At 35.8% G+C, this 26,512-nt stretch overlaps 2 protein-coding genes across 2 annotated transcripts in view; one reads left to right on the top strand and one right to left on the bottom strand.

The window, feature by feature from the left end:
• Positions 1–26,512, bottom strand: part of SLC6A15 (solute carrier family 6 member 15) — a 1,002,329-nt gene that overhangs the window by 256,884 nt on the left and 718,933 nt on the right. The window lies entirely within an intron of this gene.
• Positions 1–26,512, top strand: part of TMTC2 (transmembrane O-mannosyltransferase targeting cadherins 2) — a 249,038-nt gene that overhangs the window by 196,450 nt on the left and 26,076 nt on the right. Inside the window, exons 9-10 of the mRNA XM_051608986.1 lie at positions 7,497–7,578; positions 21,224–21,338. Of these exons, the coding sequence (XP_051464946.1) occupies positions 7,497–7,578; positions 21,224–21,338 (197 nt within the window). The remainder of the gene's footprint in view (positions 1–7,496; positions 7,579–21,223; positions 21,339–26,512) is intronic.

Genomic DNA, 26,512 nt, shown 5'->3' with positions numbered 1-26,512 from the left:
GGAAAAGGGGAGCCCTAAACTTCTCACTTTACTCAACATAAATTTAAAGCTTACTGTAGAAAACATCACTGACACAGGATGAACAGCTTTCATGAAATAAAGAGATCTTTTTATTTTGTTACATGGTTGAATATAGCTGCCAGTCACCTGGTACTACTCCATGTGTAGTAATTTTGTCAGTAATCATAGAAGAATGCATGATCTAGGCCAAATTTAACTTAGAAGAAATTTACATTACTCTGTGAAAATAGCATGTGAAGATATTGAATTTATATTCTACTGAATGTGAGTGAAATGTGAGTAGATATTAATACACTACTTTATCAGAAAATATAAAATGTGCCTTAAGAGTGAATGGAAATGAAAGTGCCTAACATGGAATTTTACTTACCATTTCATTACATATTCCTTAAATAAAATTATCTAAAGCTTAATGACCAAGGTGAACATTTCAACATTGGTCTACAAAGTAAATAAATCACAAAGTGTGGAATGAAATCTCTCATCTAAAAGTTTACTTAAGACTGTAAATATTTTTTTAATTGGTTTTAACAGTGATATAACAAGATAAATTCCTTTTGGAGTTTAAGTTACCTAAAAACAAAGTCTGAAAAATAGGTATATATTTTAAAATATACAAAAATAAAACAGCCAAAATAAACTTAAAGAGGCAAAAAAAATCCTATTCCTGTATTCTTTACTATATTATTTTGAATGCTTATATAAAGCAGGAATGCTTTTTGTAATATGAGACCCATGAAATAAGAAAATGGAAGACAAATACCTCTAATATATTATTCTTTAATCAGATACATACTGCTTTACTTGAAGAAAATATCACCTTAATAGGCTTAATCATGCCCCAAATCAATAGAGTTATGAGCTATGCTTTAGATTCCTAAATCTATGTGTACAGACAATACTTGTATCGCAGCTCTCTAATAATCATGCCATTAATTATCCCTGTAGATGTAGACCTAAGAACCCAGTTTATGTTATTACTCTCTAAAATAACCTTGGCTCGTAGAATTATGCCAACTTCATAGAATCTCAGTCATGCTAGTAGATGGATTTTCAGTGAATAACAATCCACTTGTGGTTGAAGGAGGACTAACGTGATATGTTTAGATAGAAGCAGAGCACTTAAGGTGCAAACAGGATTAAACTAAACCAAGATGTTGCATTTTACTGATTCTACCATGGCTTATTTTTAAAAGTAATATGCTGGATTAAAGAAGCAGTATGCATAGACTCACATGGGTATAGATATCCTGGTCCAGTAAAATGACTGGGAAGGAGAGCATCAGTCATGACCTCAGGACCAGGGGTATATGAATGTGTCACACTGGACAATGATGAGAAAGTTGCCTCACATTTACTGTGAGATAAAGATTCGTATACAGTGAATGATTGTGTATTAGTAGACAGAGAATTATACCCTAGCTTCCTCCAAAATAATAAAATCCTTGCTGTCATACACCAAGATTAATACATTACACCAAAGAGATAAAATTATCTTGTTCTTGAAGGTATTAGAGAGCCAAATCTTGAGAGAATCAGTACTAATAACAGTACTGTTTCACAGTCTGGTCATCTAAGGGATATGAGACAGGAAAACATTGTTTTTTAAGTTAGCGTCTTTTAGAAGCCCACTGATATTAGTTGGGCAAAGAGGGCTTTCTGTGACTGTAATCTCCTCCCTGCACAACTATCTGTTTTTCTAATTATATATATAGTACTTCTTATTACAAATCTTGCCTTGTGTGTTTTTTTTCTGGGCCAGAGGTTAATCTCTAGAAGTCACTGCTTTTCTGCCATGTTCAGTTGTTCTTACTTAATTATGATAAAGATGAGCTTAAGAGGCAAGAGTTGTCTCTTTGCTGCACAGGAAATACAGAGACAGATAAATTTTAGATCTTTGATGTCAACAACGCAAGTCCCATGTATTTCAGTGGGACTGGCATTTCACATAAAAGTTACGGTGCAATATATTCACATTGTAATGCAGAACGAAGGTGAAAGTTGTAGAAATAATAACAAAATGAAATGTAGAAATAATAGCAAAATGAGAGAACAGAAGAATCCATCCATTTAGATGCTTGAATACTTCTTAAGTGTTAATATTTAGAGGAGGGATGGAGAGCTTGCATATGTCAGTGACCTAGTTGTAAGATGAACTCTAGTTCCTGTGTCTTTGCTCTAGCTAACTAAAAACTTCCAGAATGTATCACTAATTCACTCATTTATACACCATTTAAATTGTGTTTTACCTGTCCTGTAACAGACATTTTTTAAGGCAAAATAAGCTGGTTATGAAACAGATATGCAGGTCTGAAATAACTCACAGAAACATCAAATGAAGTCACAGGTTCAGTTCAGACCTTTTTACTATCCTTAGTCTCTCTATGACTTTAAAATGTCCTGTAGAGGAAGACGGAAATATGTAAAATAATAGTTTTCTGTATTCAGTGTCCACAGTTTAATCAATCTCCCATTTAGAAATCTTTACATAATTCAATTATTTTTATTTAAAAAGTGAATGCTTGCCAGAGAAAATTGAGCAGATGTGGGGAATGACGGTCAAATGCTTTTGTGACACAAACTGGAGTTCTTTATGCAATCACGTTATTACCAGTTAAAGCTGATAAAACTGTATTGAAGAGTGAAATCTCTGCTCTACTGATTAAACCCTTGCACTCTTTGAAGAAAAAAATATTATTTCCAAAATAAAAAGTTGGTTTAAATTGCAGAGGCCACCTAATTTGTTGAACCAGCTTATTGGTTGCTGCTGTTTCATCATAGTTTCCACAAGAGGGTTATTCAGAGCTGATTTTACTAGCATCTCAGGGTCCTGTCAACCCATAAAACAAAAAAAACCCTTGTAGTCAGCTTCTACAAAGAACTGATCTTAAAAAACAAGCTCCTGAATTCATATTTAAACACTTAAGCTGTTTGGCTCGCAAAGCCGGAAGCAACCAGCCATTCTGATTTGAAGTCTGCATGATTTGTGGAGAATGGAGTATTTCTGAAAGCCAGGGCAAATGACATACTAGGTTATAAGAGCCACATGTCAGTTACATTCACCTTTTACCTTTTAAAGTTGTTGGTATTGCTGGAAGGTGATAATCATGGGCAATTTATTTAGGAACAAGAGGAAAAAAAAAAAAAAAGTTATATTTATGTTTAGTTTAGGCTGAAATAATTTTCTTCCTAGTAGCCTTTAAAGTGCTGTGTTTTGGATTTTGAATGAGAATAGTGATAATAATACACTGATGTTTTTGTTGTTGCTCAGTAGCACTTAGCCTAAGTCAAGGACTTTTCAGGTTCCTGTGCTCTGCTAGTGAGGAAGTGAAGAAGCTGGGAGAGAGCACAGCCAGGACAGCTGACCCAAACTAGCTAAAGGGTTATTCCATACCATACGTTGTCATGCTCAGTATGTAAACTGAGGAGAGTTGACCAGAGGAGATTGTTGCCTGAGGACTGGCTGGGCATGGGTCAGCCGGTGATGAGTCATTGCATTGTGCATCATCCGCCTTCTTTGGATTTTATTTCTCTTTCTTTTTGTTATCTTGCTTTTCATACTATTAGTAGTAGTATTAATATTAGTATTTTTTTAAAAATTATTTCAATTATGAAACGGTTCTTGTCTCAACCCTTGAGTTTTACTTTTGTTTTTGATTCTCCTTCCCACCAAGTGGGTGGAGTGATCAAGCAGCTGTGTGGTGCTCAGTTGCCAGCTGGGGTTAAATCACAACATTTTATTAATGGAAAACTGTTTGTCCTCATTATAGGCATTAGATTAAGGTAAGGAGAATACCAGCATAGTCATCCAAATTAATTATTGAAGTGTCTTCATTAAGTTTTTTTTCTCCCCCCAGCAATAAGATGGCCATTCATTGTTTTATGATTCTGCCTCACTGGTCTCTGCACTGAAAAGCCATAAATATGCCAGTGCGTCTGTGCAGAGGATCTCCATTATGGCTTGGGCTAAGACCACACACTTACTTCTCCTGAGCAAAGCAGTAGTTGTCAGGTAGCACCTTTTCATTAGCTACCGACCTGGACTGGATATGAACTGGTGACTAACAGGTGAAAGGTATTTTGTATCCCATTATTAATCCTCAGAGCCGTCAAGTCCTTCCATTAAAATCTTATGAATAACTTTTTTATCCTTCAAATAAGTCTGCTAGCATGCAGTTGTAAACTTTTTTTCTCTTTGTAAAATTGCCAAGGCATGTGGTGGTGCATATACAACTGCACACCCGTGCTGCTAGAAGTTGGGATGTTTCCAGTGGTTCTCAATGCCTGCATTTGTGCGGGTCAACACACATAACAGTGAACATGCACATAAAATGCCTTCCTGCCCCAAGTCAGTATTTTTCAGCTGTATAAACAATTATTTGTAATTTCTTTAAAAGTTAAAATTTTATTGCCTTATGCCATGTGTTTTATTTAACAGTGAACACATACAGTGGGAAGGGACAGTGACTGGAATTGCTGTTTTAATCTCACTATATAGTGTGTACACTGTGTTATGGTAGTTAAGGTGTACATTAGATAGTTGAAAAAAGTTGATAAATTTTATTGTGAAATGGCCTGATTCTGTCAAATTATTGGATTTTATATAATTTGACACAAACATAGATGTATTAAATCTGTGCTGAGATACTGACATTGTAGCAGCAGGCAAAAGGCACCAACGAGGACATTGTAGATGTTGTGATGCAAGGTTCCTCAGAATGCGGTTCTGCAAGAAAAGGCTTTTATTCTTCCTTTTAATTTTTTTGACAAATGTGGATATATGAAAATAATGACCAATGTGAAGAAACAGAGTTATGCAGATCATTTATAGTCAGATGATTTCATGTCTTTGGTGATATAATGTAAAGTTTTTCTCCCCTTTATCTGTTAATGAGTATTTGCCTCTGTTAATAGCACAGTTATTCCTGTGCCAGTCATGGCACATGTCATCATTATGTACTGCAGGTCTCCTGACTGGCCTGAACTTGAGTGCAATATGCCATTTAGAAAGTGCCAAAAACAGTAAAGCAGTCATGTATTTTTTGTGAACCCAGTAAATGAAAAGTAATCATGTCTGACAAATGTTTGTGGCCTTATAGTCACAGCTCTGTAGGCAGAAGCTAGGTACTTTTTGACTGTATTCAATGAACTAAAAATAGTGCATTTTACATTCCAGAAACAGACACAGAGACAAAGTGCAACCAGCTAAAACTAATTATGTTAGTCTGTTAAAAAAAAAAAAAAAGCACAACCAAAACAGCAATGATGCAAAATCTGTAGATGTTAATTCTGTCAGTGCTTAGTGATACATAGGCCTAGTGCCTGCCATTTTGATACCTCAAGGCTGGGCTTGCATATGACATGGTACCTTTTGCCAGACTAATCATGCCAACCTGAGAGTTAAATGTGCAAAATTAAGTGTTTAATTATCACCCTCTCCCCAGTTATTTAAATTTGAATAATTATTTTATAGTCACCAAAATTTACATTGAGTTTTCAATTGGAGATTATTTTCTTCATCTTTTGTTCTCAGTTATGGTTGAAAAAGAAATTGCATTTCATCTATAGATGTGGCTTTATGCACTTAGTAGATGAGGACAAATCAGTCTGGGCTACAGATGATAAGTCTGTTTTTGTTTGTGGGGGTTTTGTTGTTTTGTTGGTTTGGGTTTTTAAAAAATATTTAGAAAAAAATAAAACAAAACACGGATGAGAGGCATTGCAGTATAAGACAGAGCACTTTATTATGTAGTTGCACCATTTGATTGACAGAAGCCTTGTGCCATGTGGATATAGTTTTAAGGTATATGGGTTTACCAAAGAAAGTTTAATAAATAACAAGGCTAAATTCTTACCTCCAATGGACATTTATTCTGTGAAAATGGAATATTGTAAATGATAAGCCTGCTTGTATCTCTGCCAGGATGATCTCTTCGAAATGCTGCCTCTATGTTCATTTAATGGAACTTGGTCTTGATGTAGTTCTTGGTGTGCTGCACAACTTCTTTCTCTCTCTTTATTTCATTGTCTCTAAGGCCCTTGTGGGAAACACTGAGAATTTGGAGCAGCTGTAATCACGAACAGACATGGTTATTATTCCTATGTTAACTTGTGGGATAGTGCAGGATCTGTGCTGTGCCTGTTTCCAGACCACAAAACTTGAGAAAGCCTATATGCTTATATCTGTGAAATAATACTCAAGGCAACCTTGAGAGGTGAAGACCACAATGCCTTTCTTCCACAGTGGTTAAGCTTAACGGTTCTTTATTCTGGAGGCCTTTCATTTTGTAGCACAAACCGCAGCAACTAATTTCATGGGGATAGGGATAAGCAGGTCACAAGTATCTTATTGAGTAACTGACGGTGATTTGTGTTTTGAGAATCAGACTAGGCTAATCCAATATTACTGTTTTCTTCATGAAAGGAGTAATGGCCACTAATGGATCTGCTCTGGCATTTGTATACCATAATGCAGCTTTAGTGGCTTGGTGATTTTAGTCTTAAGAAAAAAATGGTTTAGAGCACATCTATTCTTTTTACCATAATTTCTGCTGGTTTGCGATTTTTAACTGTTTCATTGTACCACTGACCATTGTCTTTAAAAATTACCTTTTCTATTTCAGTTATGTTTTATGGTTGACAGAATTAATTCCTGATGAAATCTTGCTTCTCATATTAAAATCAGAAATATTTTCTATTTATATACCTTCATTTGTGGTGACTTTACTGTTGACTCTGTTATTTAGGACACAGGGAAATGGACTGAAGCTGCATTAGGGGGAGTTCAGATTAGATATCAGGAAAAGCACTGGGAGAGAGTGGTCAGTCACTGGAACAGACTCCCCAGACAAGTGGACATGGCACCAAGCTTGTCAGAGTTTAAGGAGCTATTGGACAACACTTTTAGTGATATGATTTAGGTGGTCCTGCAAGGAGCAGGGAATTGGACTGTATGATCCTTATGGGTCCCTTCCAATTTGAGATATTCTATGATTTCATAGAACCAAAACATGTTTCTTCCTTTCCTCTCCCCCCCCTATTTTTTTTTTTGTTCTTTTGTTTTTGTTTTATTTTAAGAGCATGACTAAAGCTCCCTCCTATCTTCCCTTTCTGATTTTAGCTTGGGTCTGTGTAATGCACATCTTGATGCCTGTCCAGAAAAGTAGCATGGAGCTTGATGTTCACCCAAAGCCCTTTAAAATATTTTTTGGCAATACATTTCTAATGCTTCCTTACCTCTTGGACACTGACGATGTTGGATGCATTTCTTCCTCAGTCTGGAGATCTGCAGCATAAAGTAGCTGACCACAAAACTTTATGTAGCATTTAAACATTCATATCTACTTCATTTAAGTCTGGTGATAATAGTAGTTGTTTTTCTCTAGTGCCTGGAATTTTGAAATTGTAACTGCACAGAATGGTAACACAGTGTTAAAATAATTTTTCCTTTTTTGTTGATTTTTTTTTTTCTTAAGGGACGCAAAAGTGAGGCAGAAAAGTACTTTGTGAAGGCCATTCAGCTGGATCCTACCAAAGGAAACTGCTACATGCATTACGGTACGTTTCAGATAGATTGGGTTTCCACACGTATTCCAAGATTGTTGTTAATCTCTCTGAGTCATTAAGGATTTGAAGAGTGCTACTGGCAAAACACCGTCTTTAAAGGGAAGGAAACTAATCTGCCATGTATAAGTTCATCTCCATTTCAATTTGTTAATCACTGTAGAAGGAGAGGTGAAGATTTCCGTATTTTGCATAGCTTTCCTCCTCTGAGGGGATTTTCAGAACTACGGCCTCTCTGGGAAAGAAAAAAAGGTGACTGTTGCCATATGTTGAAATTTCATGGCCTGGAATATTATTATTAATAGTTTTGGCCTAACTTGGCTTGCTGTTGGTGGGTGGGCAACTAGTTTTATTTCAGTGTGTGTGAGTTCTGTTTATCAAAGTGTCTGCTTTTTGTTGAAGACTTACAGGCCTTACGTCTACCCCCTTCCCAGCATCTTCATGGGTTGAAATGGATAATTATTACAAAACGTTTTGACTGGTTGGCTATACTGTTGTCACACTAGGCCACGCATGTGTTTAAAGCACACAGTTAATATGAAGGTATCTTTATAACTTTGGATTGTTTTTGCTAGATGTGCAAAAAATATTTTCAGATGTCATTAGTCCCAAGAAACCAAAAATATTTAACTTTATGGACTAATTCTTACTGTATTTTAAAGCTGATAATAGGCAAATCTAAAAATGCAAGCTATGTCATTCCAATTGGAAAATATAGAAAGAAGTAATACATTTCATCTTAGTTAAGGAAGAAGGTAGGGAACCACAGGCATGTTATATATATCTTTCTATATTGTTTTAATTTCCTCTTCCAATTCTAACTAGTAAATGTAAAATCAAGTGAAAATTAGTGGCCAAAAGGGAAAATTAATCTCACATAATAACCAGGTTTTTACTTTGTGTGCTTTCTTTTCCTGAATTGCTCACACATTGTATTTCTGTTTGGCCCTATGTGGTATAAAATTCTGTGTGTAAGCTCTCAGAATTAATGCATGCAGTTATTTAGAACATGTCATGCTATTTAAATGAATGTTGCCCAGTGCTGCGTTACTTTGCGTTATGGTTCATTGTGGTTAGTGGCCTTGTCTTCTACTTATGCCTATACAGGTAAAACTGATAAGGAAGTATGTGCACACAAACTCCATTATTTCAGCTGGATATAGGTATAGTTGAATCTCAAGATGAGGGAAAGTTGCAGCAGTTGTTTCTTGAAATTCTACTGAAGGCCCTTCCAGCCTTTGTTATTAAGAAATCTATCCTTAGTTATTAGGAAATCTGTTTGCATAGAAATTCAAAGGCAGGTCTCAACAATCAATCCTGGCAATTGAAGTTACGACTTTATATATTTTATTACAGGTATAGACTTTTTTTCTTTTTCTCTCTCATTTCTTAATCAACTTACCTGTCTTTTCCTGCAGTATTTCCTATGTCCTTTTCAAGTGCCCTATAAACTAAAAGCAAGGTTATTCAAATCATCATTCATCTACTTCATTACTAGACTACAATATTAAAATGCTGTGGGTTTTTTCTTAATGAAGATGATTCACTAAAAAATTTAGCAAGTTTTCCTTTATTGTGTCACAGGTACAGAGTGGTTTCTGTGTTCTTGTGCCGAGGTCATTATTGCAACATTGAGATTCTGCTCTGCAGATGAGGAGTGAAGAGCAAAATTTAGTCAGTGTTTGCAATGCCAGCATAGTAAAATGTGATGCTGAAGGGCTGTAGACACAAGAAGGTTGTCTATACCAGTCACTAGATATACAGGGAGCTCTACTGAATGCAGGTGAAACCTCTTATTTTGATTGTACAACTTCTAACCACCTCACCAAATTCAGTGATTTTACTCTCCATGTTTGTATCAAAGAAGTTATGAGAAAGATACAGTTTACTTGTGCTTGACTTACATGTCTACATAGTAGTGGTGATCCCAAAACCTTGTCACTTTGAGAACAGGATTTTGTAAAATTGAAAGAAATTGTCCTTGCTTTTCTTTCTTTCTTTCCTTTCCCCCTTGCACTTCTTTCTTCTATGGATCAGGAATCTGTAGTGTATGTTACCAGGGACATTCCAAATATTACACAGAAATCCCTAGTGGACACTTGAAGCTTTATTTCTTCTCACTAATTTGTCTTAGCACCTTGTCACAGATACAGTCCCTATCCTTTTTGCCAAGTATTAAACTGTGGGGAAACTCATCTGTATTTTGCATGTAAATCTTAGAGATTACTTTTTATCTCAGCATGAAATTGTCAGAACAAAGAATAAAATAGTTGGCATCAGCCCTAAAAAACCACATACCTCACAGAACAGCAAATTAATATAGTGGTCACTTGGGTCACAACAGTGTGTTGATGGAGTAGCAGTAATAAATGGACTGAAGATTTTCTTCCAAGTGTACATGCATGCACACACTTAAAATTTGTGCTCTCAGGATGTGCAGATGTTCTTTTTGACTTCTAACCTTTTGGACTTTTTTTGGAGGTATCAGGAAATATTGTTGATATTCTGTAACTTTTAAGGGGCTTACGTTTGTATTATAATGTGCTTTAATTCAGGCTTTAAGCCAAAGAAGCTGTTCCTAGATGTGATTTGGTGCAGGAGTCAGCGTATTTGATCAGATGAAAATTTGGAGAGAGGTGAACAGTTTCATGGTTCTTCTTGGGATAATACCACCACAGGACATTTATCTGATCGAGCTAGTGCTATAATTGGTTCTCTATAGGTAATTTGCTGGCTTTCGATTTCAGTGGATTTAGATTTGAAGCAGTGTTTCTGAAACTCATTATGCTTGGAGATGTCTGAAGGGGGAACTAGTGAAAAGCAGAAGAGATACAAATTCCTGCACAGTGTAGTGTTGCTGCTTCATTGGACAAAAGAGGGGGAGTGGCTTTTGCTCTGGTAACCACAGAGGGTGGCAGTCATCCCTCAGGCTGACATGCAGGCAGCTGCTCACCTGTCCACATTTTCCCCTTCTTTTCCCCTTTTTCCTTCTTTTCTGCTTTTCTTCTGCTTTCTCTCTTTTTCATTTCCTATATGCAGGTTACCTGAACATCAGAACTTTGTGCATAACTGTTTTCTGAATATGTGAGTCTCGATGTGTGATCTGATAGAAGCTACTCAGGTACACAGTACACTACCAGAAACATCTAACAGATTAAAGAGAGACAATGCATGTAAATGAAGAAGAAAAAATGACAGAGGAAAGAGTGCATAAGCATAAATTTTCCTTTTTTTTTTTTTTTTTAATTCTCTGGCAATGGAAATAATTATTTTTGTCACAGCCTACAAGTTTTTAAACTAAAACACTGGAGGAGATTATTTCATATTCTAGATCTGAAAGCTCCTATAAAGTCTGAGGCTTTTTACTGGGTGTATTTAATACACAATTTATTAAAGAAGACTTAAAGTGAACAGGTTTGACTAAACCAAATTAAACAATGCAGGGGGACAGCTGCCATCTTGCCATGGGTTGCAGGGAAACTTCTGCTTGGGCACCTTCTTCCCCTTCTTCCCCTTCTTCCTCACCAACCACCAGCACTGCTCTCCTCCTCCAGCACAGCTCTTCTCCCCTAGGTGCTTCTCTGCTCTGGTGTTAATGTTGATTCTTTCGTCTGTTAATCACTGAGGTGCATCTATTGTCCCTCTAATGGCTCCTTGGCTGGGTTTTGGAGCAGGGGGAGCTTCTCAGCTTCTTACCGGAGCCACTCCTGGGGCCCTTTCCCTGCTACCAAAAAACCCACCAAACCAGAACGAATTGTTAACAAGTGTGCCGAATATAGACATTTTAAGCCATGTCAGACCAGAGGCATTATGGCCCAGAAGTTATTTTGTTTTGGACACAGTATTGATCACCCACAAAGAAAATGGAGATCTCCTGGTTTTGTCTGCACTGAGCCCATTTTAGGAGAAGAAAGATTCTGTGTAAAATTTGTCAGTGCAAATAGATGAGATTAATTGCACACAGTGAAATACTTAAGTGCTTGTCTGTTTGAAAAGAAACAAAAATAAATTCTTCAGTATCTTTTCATTGAGATGGTTAGTTGAATGCAGTGTGGTTGAGTAGTTTGAAGTAGTTGAAGGCTTTCTGTACTAGTTTTCACTTAAACAAATGAGCAAACAAAACAAAACAAAAAAATCACAGAAAGCTACAGTGAAAGTTGTGCAAATATTTTACCTCCAAAATAATCGTATTTCCTGGATAATTTGATGTTTAGAAAACAAACACCCAAAAAACCCCTACCAGTAAAGCAGAGTTCCTTTTACTTGTTAAAAATAGCTTTTGCTACCATGTCTCTTAAAATACATGGGGTGGCCTCCCTCCAACATAACGAACAAGGAGTGAGGAGAAAAAGAGACAGAAACAAGTGGGGTTTCAAGATTAATGTGTTTACAGAGGTCCCTCCTCCCTTACCTTTGTAATGGCTTAATTGGAATGGGGAAGTCTAGAACCCAACAGGATGTTCAAATTGACTCTATTTTTAGTAATCACCAGTGAGACCTCCTTTTAAAATAGTTTCCTTTGAATAATGTATTGTTTCTAATAACTGAATTGTTTAATGATTCCTGTTTCATTATAAAAATGGATTATTCTTATTCGTTTAATTATGCATTAACTTAATTAGGCAACTCACATTGATCATCTGCCTTTTTCAGTGCATTCCCAGTTACAGATCTAAAACAAAACAAGAAACATGCTGTCAGATTAGGTAAAACTGAATCGTATTAACTATACTCTCATTGAAGGAAGAACAGATTAACATGTTCCCAGACATTTTAACTTTTTTTTTTTTTTAACATTATCTTTCACTTTTGAATTGGTGATAATTTTGTACGGTTTTTTATAGATAATATGGTATTATCTGGGGGTTTTTTACACAAGTTTAGCTTCTGATTTTGCATTTTCACTGACATCCTAAGCCTTTCTATTCATTGTTTCAGCACAGAACTTTCAGCCTTTCTGCTGCCTAAATTTTCTCCTGTCTGTGAGCACTTTGTATCAGTCTTGCTCCCAAAGATGACTAGTTTACCACTTCGCAGTCCCAGCCTGAAAATGGTTGGAACTACTGTGGTTTGAGCTTCAAAATATGTTTCATTGAAATATGATAGATGGGGATTTTTCAGGCACCATTTTTTTCAGTCTTTTAAGTTAAACAAGTACCTGTGTTAGTGAGTATGAAAATTTACATATGTTTATGGATTTGCATTCAAGTTTCTTCTTAAATGTGATATATTTCTTATTTCTGTGTAGTCACATTGTTCACAGTGTTGGAGCTCTGTGTCTTTGTTCTTCATTGCCTGAAGAGCAGCCTGGGAAAGCTTTACTTTTCTACCATGTATTTAAGGAAAAGATCTTATGAAGAAAGAAGTGCAATAATATAAAAATAAAATGTCAAAGTTTTATTGATAAGAAAAATATCAGTGGTGAGAGAGTAACGTAGTCTGACTCATTTCTTCATGAGAGTTTTAGTCCTGTGGAAGAAATGTCACCCTAGTCCATAGGAAGGTCAGTTTTTATCTTTGTCAATGAAATTAATAACACTGATTTCACAATTCCTAATTCCAATGAATGAATTGTCTAGTTCTGACTGAGCTAAATGAAATACATGGCAGATGACAAATGAAAGAGAGTGCCTGGGTCTGCTCCCTTGGGAACACCAGGTGCTCCATGGTGACTGTGTATTGAGAAAATAAATTCCTTGATGAAATGGGGTCAAAGCCAACTAGATGTAGTGTGTCCATCACTAAGTAACTTTGCCAGCCTTCACAACATGGACTCATGAATGTCTTAGAAGAGGAAAAGTTTTTAGCCTTTTTAAGTCTTTTGGAAATCCAAGATTAGATAGATAATTATTTTGTTTGGAAACTAGAAAACAAGTTTATGATACTCAAATTACACCTAAAACATACGTGCTCTTTGAAGGAAGGGTGTCTCTGTCTTGAGCATATAGTGCTATCAAATTAAGATCCTGACTTTGGACTATGGCTTATGCCTCCTCCTACAATATCAATGAATGTCATTCCAGGAAGACAGGATTACTAGACCCAAAGCAGGAAGAGAGATGTAACTGACTTGCAGAAAGACTTCATTAAACTTCTGACCTTTCTGCTCCCAAAAGTCTCTGTAATAACTTTTAAGAAAATCTTGAGTTGCTGTTAACATAGACCGTATTTCTTAACTCCAGACTGAAGCTAGAGAAGAATATACCAGAAATTGAGCTATTCAGAAGAATATACCAATTTTAAGTCTTGTCTGCAGTTTTCTTGGCAACTGTAAAAAAATTAGTGTACAAAGGTATATGTACATAAGCTGTCAAGTGCTTTTTGTTGCTCTCTAGGCTATTTCTATCACACAACATTAAAAGAAGATTATTACAAACCACTATAGTAACTATTTATTCCAAACTCCCTTTAGAACCAATCACTTAAGTGGAATGCAGTGAAGTATTTCCAAACAGGCTGGGTCACTGACCCTAAAAGCCATGGAATTTCCATGTTTCTGGCTCTTCCCTTGAGTTTATCCTTAAATCTAATAATTCTGACATCCCAAATACATGGTTGACTCTGCTTCCTCAGCACAATATACTAGACAAGATGTGGTATAGAAATTGAAGATCAGAGGCAGGGTAGAAATGTGGCTTTATGCTGCTTTCATGTTGCCAAAATGTGAGGTTTCTGCAGGAACTGAAAAAGCTTGTGGCATGAGCAATGAGACTTTTTTGTTAATGGTCACATTTTAACCTCTGAGTGCCATCTTACAATGATTTTTTAAGAGATAGCCTGGAGCTGCTACACAAGTGTAACTGGATAGTTCTTTTCCATCCAGGTTCAAGTTTTCCAAACCTTATACATCATCAGGTGTCTGGGGAATGACATAGGGTCCAGAATCTTGCTTAGTATTTGTAAAACATGAGGTCCTCTGTATTATATGATTCCATCATTAATCTTATGTTTTAGTGAGAGCTTCCAATGATCCAGATGTGGTCATGAGTTCAGTCATCAAGTCCCATAGGCTTGCAATTTCATTTATTCTCTCTTATCTCTGGTTGTGCTCTGGATTACATCCAATGGTATATTTAGCACAACTGCAACAGATAAGTTTTTCAGACAAAGAAAAAGGCTAATAAAAAATATTTTTTCTATGCCAATGCAAATATTGATGTTGCACTACCCACTGGCTTGCATAGTCTTTCTGTATATTTTATTTGCATGAAATAATTTTCTCAATGGTAACAAGTACAGGGATAAACTCCCCAAAAGCCCTTCCAGTGAGAGAGCCAGAGAACAGCTTTATTTAAAGATGGAATCGAATATAAAAAGAAATTAGAATGCTGCTACCATCTAGGTGATTCTGATGTAAGTTAAGTTCCCTTTGCTTTCCCCGTCACATCCTACACATTCAGCAAGAAATTGTCTTAACAGGGCTGGAAAGCTGGATCTTTAAGCAAACATTCACTTGCTCTGGGAACTGCTCATTCACAGCCAATGAATCTGTTTTGAAACTCTTAAAGGAAGCAGTTGCATTAGGTCATGTCTGTTGACTTGGCATCTTGCAACACTGATTCATCACCTGAAAAGCTTTGGAAAACAACTTGCAGATATGGTCTCTCCTCTCATTTCTTCCACAGAATGCTATTGAAATTTTCCATTCAGAAATCTCTAGTTGAATCTGCTCTTTTGCTCTGCATTGCTACAGCAGAGTTGAAGTTGACAGTGACTTCAGCTGTGGATCTGCACATGCCAGTGAGAATGTCGTTCAGTTCTCTAGACACCATCTTATAGCTTTGCTGTGTGCTTCAAAGACAGACATAGTGTGCATTGGGTCAGCCAGAACCTGATCTCTGTTTTGGTTTCTGATGAAACTTGACATGCTTTGGATGTATCAAATCAGCTTCAAATCCTCAATGTTGAATGTGCTGAAAGAACTTCTACTGACGTTTATTATAAACAGATTTGACAGTTAAGTCCATGGTATTGATATATCCACTTTTCATGTTAATATAGTTGTTTAAGTTGCTGCCACTGAAGGATAAAACTCTCTTGAAGACGATAAGATGCAGAAGGCTTACTGACAAATGGATAGTAGAAGAAGTTCCCTATTATGGTTGGAATAGAAGTTTTTTCCTTCTTACTCTGAAGATAGTTAACTCAGTTTTGCCGGGATTAATGAAGATACAAGGATAGGAGTGTAAGTTGTTGAAATTTGATTCAGTGCAGGACCAACAGCATCCTGAGAACACCAAAAATGGTTCTTTTTAAAAGCAGCTGTAGCAAGATGAGCTATTTCAGAATCTACTCTATTCTGATATAAAGTACCTTTGAATGTTTGCCAGCAAGTAAAAGAGAAAGAACATTTCAATTAAAGAAAGATTGGTGCAACTTGCACTTTTATCTAGTAAAATAAAAGCCTGTAGTGCCTTTAAGGAATAGTTGAGCCCATTCTAGAGGAAGACACCAACGCCTTTGTGCTCTGAACATAAAAGATGGTTACACATAGGCCTATCCCAACCAATTAGTACCTTTCCTATGAGAAGAAAGCAGCAGAACTACTAATTCAGATACATAGTTTTTAAACTGGCCTTGGCATATGTCTTAAAATGCTTTACAAATAATTATGATCATTGTAGAGAGACAATTGTACAGGACAGAGAGCTTTATGGCTTCATCTTTGTGGATAAATATTTGTTTAAATTTTGACAGAGGATGAAAATAAGTTGTGGGGTTTTTTTCAAGTTGTAGGAACTGGATTTTTTTGTTGTTGTTGTTTAAATTACATATATACTGTTACCTTATTTTTCAGTATTTTTAGGAAAAAGTAAGTTTAAATGAGGCTCTAGGTACTGAATTATTTAGGTTTTATGCTAGTTCTGTGTTAGTTCTATGTTAGATGTCTTTGTTTAGGGTAAAATAACTAAAATAATAGTAAAGTATTGGATCAGTTCTCTGCTGTCAAAGGTCTTTAATCACTCTTGGCTACACATTTCCGCTCAGCTCTGTGCTGTCTAACAAGAAAGGTAGAAACATCTGTTAAAAAAAGTAATGTTCCAGGCAATGAACAGTGTTGTTGAAGATCATACCTGAACCTACACTGTATTTCCCACACCCTTTCTAGAAGAAGAGTAATGAGAAATACCCTTTCCTTGAAGAAGGAAAATCTGGGATTCAGAGCTTTTTTGAAAGCTGTGTTCTCAAAAGCTGGTTCTCATTCCAAAAACCAATAAGGCCACCATAATTTATGTTGTTGGCAAGAGTTGAAGTCATGACACCTGCAATAAGAAAGCTCTGTATGTGATACTGGGCAGTGTCCCATAAATCATGCCGTTTGCCAGCTACCTGTCAGAGAAAAAAATCCTGCCTGTAAATTTAAACCCACACAAGTGGTTCCTGGATGGAGGGGCTTGTGAATCAAACCTTCTGATCCACCTTCAACACCTTGCCAATGTTCTGCCCTGCTAGTGCTCCTCTCTTGGGAAGAACACATCTTTATGGCTTCGACAGGAAACATTCTGGTTTTTAATGAAAGTGCAGTACTGAACTGCCAATCCCGTTCATTCTTGTATAAATTTAAGAGGAATGGTGGCTAATGTTTTCAAAATGAGCTATCTCTATATTTAGGTGCTTTAAATTAGATGTAGATGTATTAATAAAATTGGTATGCCTTTCAGAAGATCTTGGCAAATCGTTTGTCAGCTGAAAGTTTCCACCTTGTACTGGGTCGGGCGGGGACACAGTTAGCTTTCTTCATAACAACCTGGTATGTTTTGGATTTCTGGCTAAAAAAACAGCCTTGATGACAAACCACTGTTTTGGCTGTTGCTGAACAGTGCTTGAACAGTGTTAAGGCTTTCTCTTTTTCCCACTCTGCCCCCTCAGCATGTAGGCTGGGGGTGGGCAGGTGATTGGGAAGGGGCACAGCTTGGACAGCTTATCCAGGGGATATGCCATATCATATAACATCATGTTCAGCAATTAGAACTGGGGAGAAAGAAGAGGGGGGTTGGCTTCGAAATTGGCCTTTGTTTGGAAACTGGCTGGACACCAGTGTATATGTGAGCAGTAGTGAGCAATTTCCTTCACTTCCCTGCTTCTATTATTTTTTTATTTTATTTTTTGTTTCCTCTTAATCTACTAAGCTGTCTTTATCTTGACCCACAAGTTTTTCTTACTTTTGTTCTTCCTGTTTTCTCCTTTCACCCTGCTGGGCTGGGGGGGAGTGAGCAGCTGTGTGAGTGCTTGAATGCTGGTGGGTGAAAACCACCACACACCTGTACACTCAAGTATTGAATTTTCCACTAGATCAAGAAAATACCAGTTAATTATTTTTAGAGCCCATCCATTTAAGAAAATGCTTAATCAGCAGCTTCTGATTAAAACACTTCTACTCGGGCAGTGAGTAAGGCAGTTACGAGGCATTCCCCTCTTTTGTTTGCAGTCAGTATTCTGTAAGGGTTTGGGTGAAAAGCATGCTGCAGTTGATTTCAGAAGGCTCTCCCATGCTCCCAACTCAGCATGAGTTATCTCCAGTATTATTACCATCTCTAGTATAGAGGAGAGACTCATTTATGGTAATGCACAGCCCTAGGATTTTCTTTTCTGGAGAACTGAAAGTGTTACTCATACTTGGCTGTTGTCCTGCAGTACTTGAGATTAGTTTTAGTTAACTTAGGTAATCCTGTAATAAAAATAATCCTTTAATATGTTACATAATAATCCTATTATAGAGACACTTTTTAGAGGCCTAATAGTAAATGGAGAGCAAATTCTGGTTTTAAGAATTTAAAATATCAGTTTAGAGTTGTTGCTGACATTTTTTATATGTCCATGTAGACTAATGGAATGTAAACAGCCAAAATCCTAGAAAAACAATTAATGAAAAGAAGCTTTTAACTAAAGCACCTAGAAGTGCACTTGCTTATCAGTAAATATAACAAAATGTCCTGTTCTAAATTAGACTTTTCGTAGAAATATAAAGCATGTATGAATTTCATAGTATTTTCAGTATATGTTGATCTTATGGATGTCCTAAAGAGCTAAGAATTAACCTAGTGTGTTGCTTGAGAGCACCACTAAATTGTTAGTATTGGTTTGAAATGGTTTCCAGTAATGTTATGTTTTAGAAATTACATAAATGAAGTGCAGATATTTCACTGTTTAATAAAATTAGTCCAGAGAAAGGAAATTTGTTGATTATGTCACGTGAAGTAGAATGTATTTATAACATTTTATTACACTAGGGGTAATTATAAATACACAACACAAGATAAATAAGATAATACCTCTCGATCTTTAGTGTTAAATATTTCATTCGGAATCTGGAAGTATGTTTCTAAAGATCAGTTTCTAAAAATCTTTGAGTAATTTTTATGGAAGACAATAGTGAAAGTTTTTTTTTTTTCTGCTTCTGGAACTAATTATCTTAATGACCAGCTGACATTTTTAATTTCTAAGCTGCAAAATAATTTTCCTAAATTCAGTATATATATTTTTATAGAATTATCTTACATGTTCACCATGTCTTGAAATCTAAAATGTTATGTCCCCTTTCTTTCCCCTGGTTGGAGGTATCAATAATATATTGCTATTAGTGTCTCATTCTGCTAACCCAGTGCTTTCTTTAACAAAATAACCTTAATATAAACAATTTAAGGCTGGTTTGCTTTAGCATGGATCTAAAGATTAGCGATTCTGTTTTAGTTAATTTGTTTGAAGAGAACAGGGATACTTGTAGGACAAGTTTTTTTCAGAGAGTTTTCTTTGAAGAAATTTAATTGCATTCAGCCCCAATCAAAAGATACAAACTGCCTATTGTAGTTGATAGATTTACTTGTCTGAGAATTTTCAGATTCATATCTGAGCTTGTCCTGCTATATAAAAGGCATACCCTGGTGTGGTACCCAAAAGAAAAAAAACAAAGCCAAAACCTTGTAGTATTTTGTCAACTTTTTTTTTTTTTTTTCCCCCCTTCATAAGAAACTCCCACTGATGGCTCAAACAATAGTTTCTAATTCTGAAGACAAATTAATTTCTTATGATCCAGACTGTTTTCATATGTTTTCTTTTTATGTTTTTCTCTCTTTTTAATTACTTATATACTTACTACTCTGTGTGAGAAAACCTTTTTGGAAATCTGTTTCTAGAAACAATGAGTACAAAGCATCATAATGCATGAAAGGATGACACATATTGGAGTGTGGATGTAACCAAAGCAAGCAAACTTTATGCTTGGAATGCAGAAAGACACCTGAATGCTTTTCTAAGACTTTTTGCAGGTCTGAATAACTAAGATATAAGTGACTGAGTAAACAGTGTTCAATCTCTTGCCAAGTCAAAATATACTCAGAGAGAAAATATAAAGCTATGAAAGCTGCCTTTCATTACTTTTTTGTATTGAGATAATTCCTTTTGCAAATGTGTTCATTGTCCCAGAGCATCACTGGATTTGCTGTGCCCCTGCAGACCTTGCTAGCTCTCGCTAAGTGGATTTTCTGCATGTGCATGTAGGGAGCATGTAAGTAACAGGGAATGCAAGAAGAAAGCAGGCAAGAAAAGAAGAAAATCCCTCACCATGAGAGGAAGTAATGTCTTCCTGAAGATGCTTGTGGCCAATGATGACTTGGTGAACTTTTGGTTGAGTGATCATACTTTACAAAGTAAGACGAAAAAGGATGGATGAGATGCTGAAATGATCACTACACTTTCCAAATATAAGGTTACATAGACACAGAGGCTAGACAGCTGAAACCCTTTGAATCAAAGTCCTTGATCCAAAAATAACACATTTTATAAATCACGTGTTAAAAGAAGCAGCCATAAGGTGGTTTGTGTACCTTGCAAAGTGTTATTTTTTCCATCTTCTTCAATGGAAAACTAATTTTTATAGAGGTCTACTAGTTGTTGTGTGTTTAGTTTTGAAACTACTGTACTTGAACTGAAGTTTGGTTCATGGTAAATTATTTGTTAGTTTCAGTTTTACCTTGCTTTAATCTTAGTAATTTGTAAAAATTCAGTCACTTGATTCTCACCATCTTCCATTTTTTGTGTGAGCTGTAAGGAGCATGTAGGAAACTTGTAAAAAGTTGTCCGTTGTGTTAGGGAAATGCATGATCAAATGCATCATCAAAGTATGCTTATATATAATAATTTTAAAGCAAAGTGTAATTTATAATTTATAATTCTAAAGCTAAAGAAATATGTGTGCATATATGTAACACAATATATATTTTTATGTGATTTTGAGATATGCTTTTAAAATGCAAATATTTAATTTTTGGATATTTTATTTTATTTTAGGAAGGGAAGATCAATGTATAGGTAGAAGGACAAATTCTTAAATGGCAGGCTTCTTGGGGGTTAGGGGTATTGTTTCTTGATGGCTGAGTTTTATTGTATCATTCTCACTATTCATAAATATATTCTGCAAATATTGCAGTTCATTATTACCTGCCATATTTATTGCATTTTTTCTATATTTACTACATTTTAAAGATACTGAAATACAGAGCAAATCAACAAATGACTAAACATTGCATCTGAGACATGTGAATGTGTATTGATTTTTAAAATTTCTTTTTCTAACTCTAGTGTCTGAAGTACTATGCATCACTCTTTTTCTGTGGGCTCACATTCATGCACTCCATTGCAGGTCAGTTCCTCCTAGAAGAATCCCGCCTGATAGAAGCAGCTGAGATGGCAAAAAAAGCAGCTGAACTTGATAATACAGAATTTGATGTTGTTTTCAATGCAGCCCATATGCTCAGGTTAGTGCTTTTACATCTGCCTTACTTGATTTTCTTCCCTTTTTGCAGAGGGAAAAAAGTCTTTATAGCCTTTGTTTACACAGGGTTCTTTTTAAGGCCCAGAAACTCTTTTGAACAATTCAATATTACTAGCAAGATAAGATTAGGAGTGAAACTGTTGCACTTTCTTAGCACTTGCACTTAGCACTTTCTAATATTTTATATGTTATCTCATAATTTCTTACCTGTTTTGCTTGCTCACAAGAGCAAGTGCTTCTTCTGTGAAGAACCTTCTGTAGGGTTTAATTTCACCTGATTAAAAAAAAAATGAGGATGCATAGCAACTGCAAATAATAGACTGTATTCCTGATCTGAAGATAACTAGAGGATATGGAAAATACCACATTTTATGTTAATATCACTAGGGAACACTACAATAATTAGAAATCTAAATATTCCCAGGTTAATTATGACTTTGAGACTCATAGGAACACTTAATGTTATTACCACGATCTGTAATTTAAAATGTAGTCTTGTATTTAATTCTGTTCTCTTATCTTAAGAGAATAACATTTTAGACTTTTTTTTTTTTTTCCTTTTAAAGCTGTCAGACCTGGCTATTCAGTAACATTAAGCTTCTGCCTGAACATTGTCATTAAACTCACATTACTGTAACTGGTATCCTCCATGCTTATTTCTAGGATAACTATCTAATTATTGTCTACAGTCCACTTAACAGCTGTGAATATACTTGATTTCATGTAAATTATATCTATGCTTATAAAATGCATTAAAAAGGAAATTTAAAAAAATGTACTTAATTAGCACAAAGTAGTTATTAAGATCATTTCTCTAACAAAGACATCTTACTTGGCTGTTTATACTTTTAACATTTAGAGTTTTAAATGAATGGAAAAGGAATTTGGATTAAAGAGAAGGAAGGATCTGCTTCAGCTAAGTGACCTGTGTTTCAAAATGAAGTTTTCTATATCAGGATATTGAAATAAGCCCCAAAAGACCCTTTGTGAAATAATTCTCACTGCTCGTAGTTTAGAAAGGAAGCCAAGACAAATGGTTCACTGGTAAACAGTAGTTTTACCTGCCACAGGTGTATGAACTACTTCAAGGATCCTTCCCTTTCTCCTGATTATGTTCCGAATTATAATATCTCTCTTGAGATAGAATTCATTAATTTGAAACATTTTGATTTGTGAAACAAATTCACAGGCAGAAGCATAGCAAGATGGCCATGAAAGCTGAATCCAGAAGGGTATAGCATGTCAGACTCCTGATTTCAGTGAGTGTGCTATAGAAGATGGTTTCATGGTGTGATTTTCTGTGGGGATTTTATAATGTGGTGGCACAGATCAATACTATTTGGGGAATAGATTTCAAAAATCTCTTATTTTCTTTGTGCGCAATGAGTGAAGCATCCCAGGTCTTGAAGGCACATGTCTTTATATGAGGATATGGGTTTTTTCACTCTCAAATCAAGAGCTACGCCACTGTACTGTACATCAGCCATGATTACCCTACTTGATCTGGTTTGAAGTAGACACTTTTGGGGAGGTTTTGACCAGTGCTGAGCTCAGCGATTCTAAACTGCATTCTCTGTTTTAGCTGTAAGCAAAAAAACCAAAACCTTTAAAAATTAAAAATAAAAACCACCAAACAAAAATTCTTAGAAACAAGAAGAAGACCTGGTGGTTTAGTTTAACTGGAATCCAGCTGTTTCTTTGGGATACCCAGTTGGTCTAATTTTTCACTTAAATACTCAGCTTTCTTTGTGGAAGATTGTAATGTCTTCCTAATATGCTCTGGGAGTCTAAAGTGGTCTGGAGGATTTAGCAAGAGTCAGGGTGGCAAAGTTAATTCAGTGCTGCCAATACTTGCTTAAACCACATGTGTTATCATCTGACTGATTTTTGCTAAAAGGTTACAATTCTGTTGTCTGCCCTTGTTCAGTGCATTACTTCACAATTTATTCAATATATATTGCTTACATAATAGCTGTTGGACAAGGGAAATGAGTATTTATACATGAGGATAGAAGGTACAAATATATCATGGGTCTGTGGGACTTCAGAAGAAGCTGGTTTTCAGGATGCTTGTTGTGATGGTGAGCTGAGGTGATTCCAAGAGGCAAGCAGATACCAAGATACAAAGGAGAAAGGAAAGAAGGGAGTACTCAAACTGGCATAGAGTGACACAGCAAGAAACTGTGGATGCGAAGGACAGTCATAAATGGAAGGCTGAAATTATTAAATGTAATAGTTTCATGTAGATGACCAACTGCTCTTTAGGTACCATAGTGAGCTATGAGACTGACTGATGAATAAGAATTTTAAATGGACTACACAACTGTGAGGTAGAAAAATATAGAAGTTTACAGAGCATGGAAATGAATTGACTGTTAAGAGAGAGAAGGGATAAATTTTAAAGATGTGTTGTACATTAAGAATTTTAAGTTAATGGGGATGATGCAAGGTGTCCAAAATGGCCGGGAGGTAATAACAGCAATAAAGAAATTTATTTAATTAATTATTTATATATTTGTTCAGACCAAATATGTAAAATATGATGCACTGTTGAATTAGAAAGGAGTCATCTTTCCCTCCTGTCATGCTCACGTTTTCACCATTAGCCCAAGGAGTATCAGAAGATTCAGAAACGTGTAGACGTTTCTTCAGAATTGCGTGGAAATTCTTTCAAATTCAGGTTGCATCTGCTTTGGATGGAAAACAATCACAACATTCCCTCCAATTCAAATTTATTTTTCTACTCTTAAGCTAAAATATATCCCTTTTTCAAAATCCCTTTGTTCGCTGAGAAAAATGCTTAAGTTAAAATGCAACATAAATAGAAAGTAACAAATTTTGAACAAGGCATAGACTGGAATGCTGTGAGGTGTTTTGTTTTGCGTTGTTGTCCTTAAATTTACAAAGAATTGGTAACCATGTCCAAACACTATATCTGCGTTTATAGATACCCTGTTCTCAGTTTAGCAGTCACAAGAAAGACTTCTGCTCCTTCTTTCAGGTATTCCAACACTGTTTACTTCCTGCCTTTGCAGGAATCTGAATCTGAAGTCGAGAAAAAAAAATTGATTAGTTCTGCTGGCATTATTGAGAGATCTCCCTGTTCCTAGTTACACAAACATAGTTATTATTTTTTTCCCTAGATGACTTCTGTAGGCTCCTGATTGTGCAATGCCAGATTAATCAAGTCATCTGTAATACGGATGTGATGGGGGATGAATGTAATTAATTTCTTTGTAACAGTCTGGTAACTTTTACTGTGCATAGTACTTGCCTGTAAAATTTGTTTTCTCAAGAAGGTTGTTTGGTTTTGGTTGGTTTGTTGTGGTGTTTTCTTTTCCAGACAGCTTCATTCAAGGGTCATGTATCTGTTTGGGTGATTCCTCTTAAAACAGTAACTGGTTATCTTGCTTTTGTAGTATTTGCTACGTTCTTGCTTTTAGCTTCAGCTTGAAGCCTTTCAGCAAAGCTAGTTATATTTTAGTGGAATGTAGTGAAGCATGTCTTTGTAATGCCATATGGTGGTTGTAGCTTCAGTGACTGAGTCATGTATTAATAGTATATTAACTACACTTTGTAGTTGTAGACTGCAGTGAGCTGCCATGAGATCCTGTGATCTGGGGGATGATTACTTTTAGAATGACAAATGGTAGTGTAGTGATGCCATCATGCTAATTAGAAAAAGGAAAAGAGCTTCATGTTGTCTCCAAATGAAAATAAGTAAGAATAGGAAAGAATGGGAAGAATATCTTTGCTTAAAATCACGTTTTGTAGGAGTAGTTGTTTTTTCATTATTCTGTAAGACAGTGGGCTTCTCTGGGAAACACTGATAATACATGAAGTTACAGCATCTTTCTTGGCCATTTGAGAACAGAAGTTGAAATTAGAGCAATAATAGATGACATGGTCTTAATGAACTTCTGTGAGAGTGTTTTGGGTCTCCAAACTACATTGACTGTTTGAACATGGAGTGCAGTTGCAGGTACAGTCTGATAGCCACAAGTTCACTCTCTCTTAGTGCTTTAAAAGATTTTATAAATTCTTTAATTACTGTCCATACAGGTAAATATATTTACATATAAGTGGCTAAGCATATAGTTTATGTAGATTTTGTAACTAGTGTAAAACAAAAAATGTGGATAAAAGGTTACATTTATGGAGTCTGATTATGATTTTCTTATGACACAAAAAAGCCCATTAAGAATGCTAAGTAACAACACTCAGCATTTTATAATAGAAATCTCTTTGAATAAAACTTCTGAAAACCGGTGACATCAATTATTTCACTTAAAAAAAACCCTAATTATTCTGTCTGAAGCCTTGTGCCAAGCAATAGGCAGGTTAAAAATAACCCTTTCCTATTCACATGTTTATGTATCTAAACCAGTCAAAATTGGTGGTGTTTGTCTCCTAAAGCACTCTTTTATTCCAGTGATCAAAATAAACATTCAAAAGGTGTGCAGGCTGAATACAGCTCAGTGTCAGGAGAACTTAAGAGCAATGTGTTGTCAAGTGCATTTATGAGGTGTCACTGGCAGTCAACTGGAACAAAGTACAGCAAACTGGTTGGTCTGGAGGCTCAGGTTAAGTGATATGAAAGAATAAAAAGAGGAGACACTTTTGTCCCTTAAAATAAGAGTGAATGCTAGGTGTTTGTGGGGGAAATGAGATGGGTTTTCAAGGTCAGACCTCGTGAAAAGATTTAGGATAGAGGCTTGTAACTATGAAAAGGACTCTGTCTTCCAAACATCTCTTTGCTTCCTTTCCTTCCTTTCTGTTTTATTATCAACATTTTGTCTAATGGTTTACTCTAATGTGAATTATGTTTCCTTTAGTAGTGTCCTTCCATTGTTTGACATTGATCCAGAGGCCTTTACTGCTTGGTGATGTAGGGTTACTGCGATTTCCTACTTCTGTGCCTTTCATTTTTCTCAAGAGAAAGCCATTCCAGGGCTTAAAATAACAAATTTCTACTTCAATTTTCCAAAGAAAATGGGAACCAGAATTCTGCCATATCTTAACTAAAAGAACTGTTGCTGAATGCCCCAGTAATGGAACTGGCATTTTCCTGACCAGATTAGTGTGGGGAGCATTCATTTCTATAAACTGTTTATAATGGAGAACTATAAATTCAAACTGACTTCAATTTGGGAATTA

This window comes from Apus apus, chromosome 1 (assembly GCF_020740795.1).
Source record: "Apus apus isolate bApuApu2 chromosome 1, bApuApu2.pri.cur, whole genome shotgun sequence".
In the NCBI taxonomy this organism is placed as follows: Eukaryota; Metazoa; Chordata; class Aves; order Apodiformes; family Apodidae; genus Apus; species Apus apus.
This window is presented reverse-complemented; position numbering and strand designations above follow the sequence as displayed.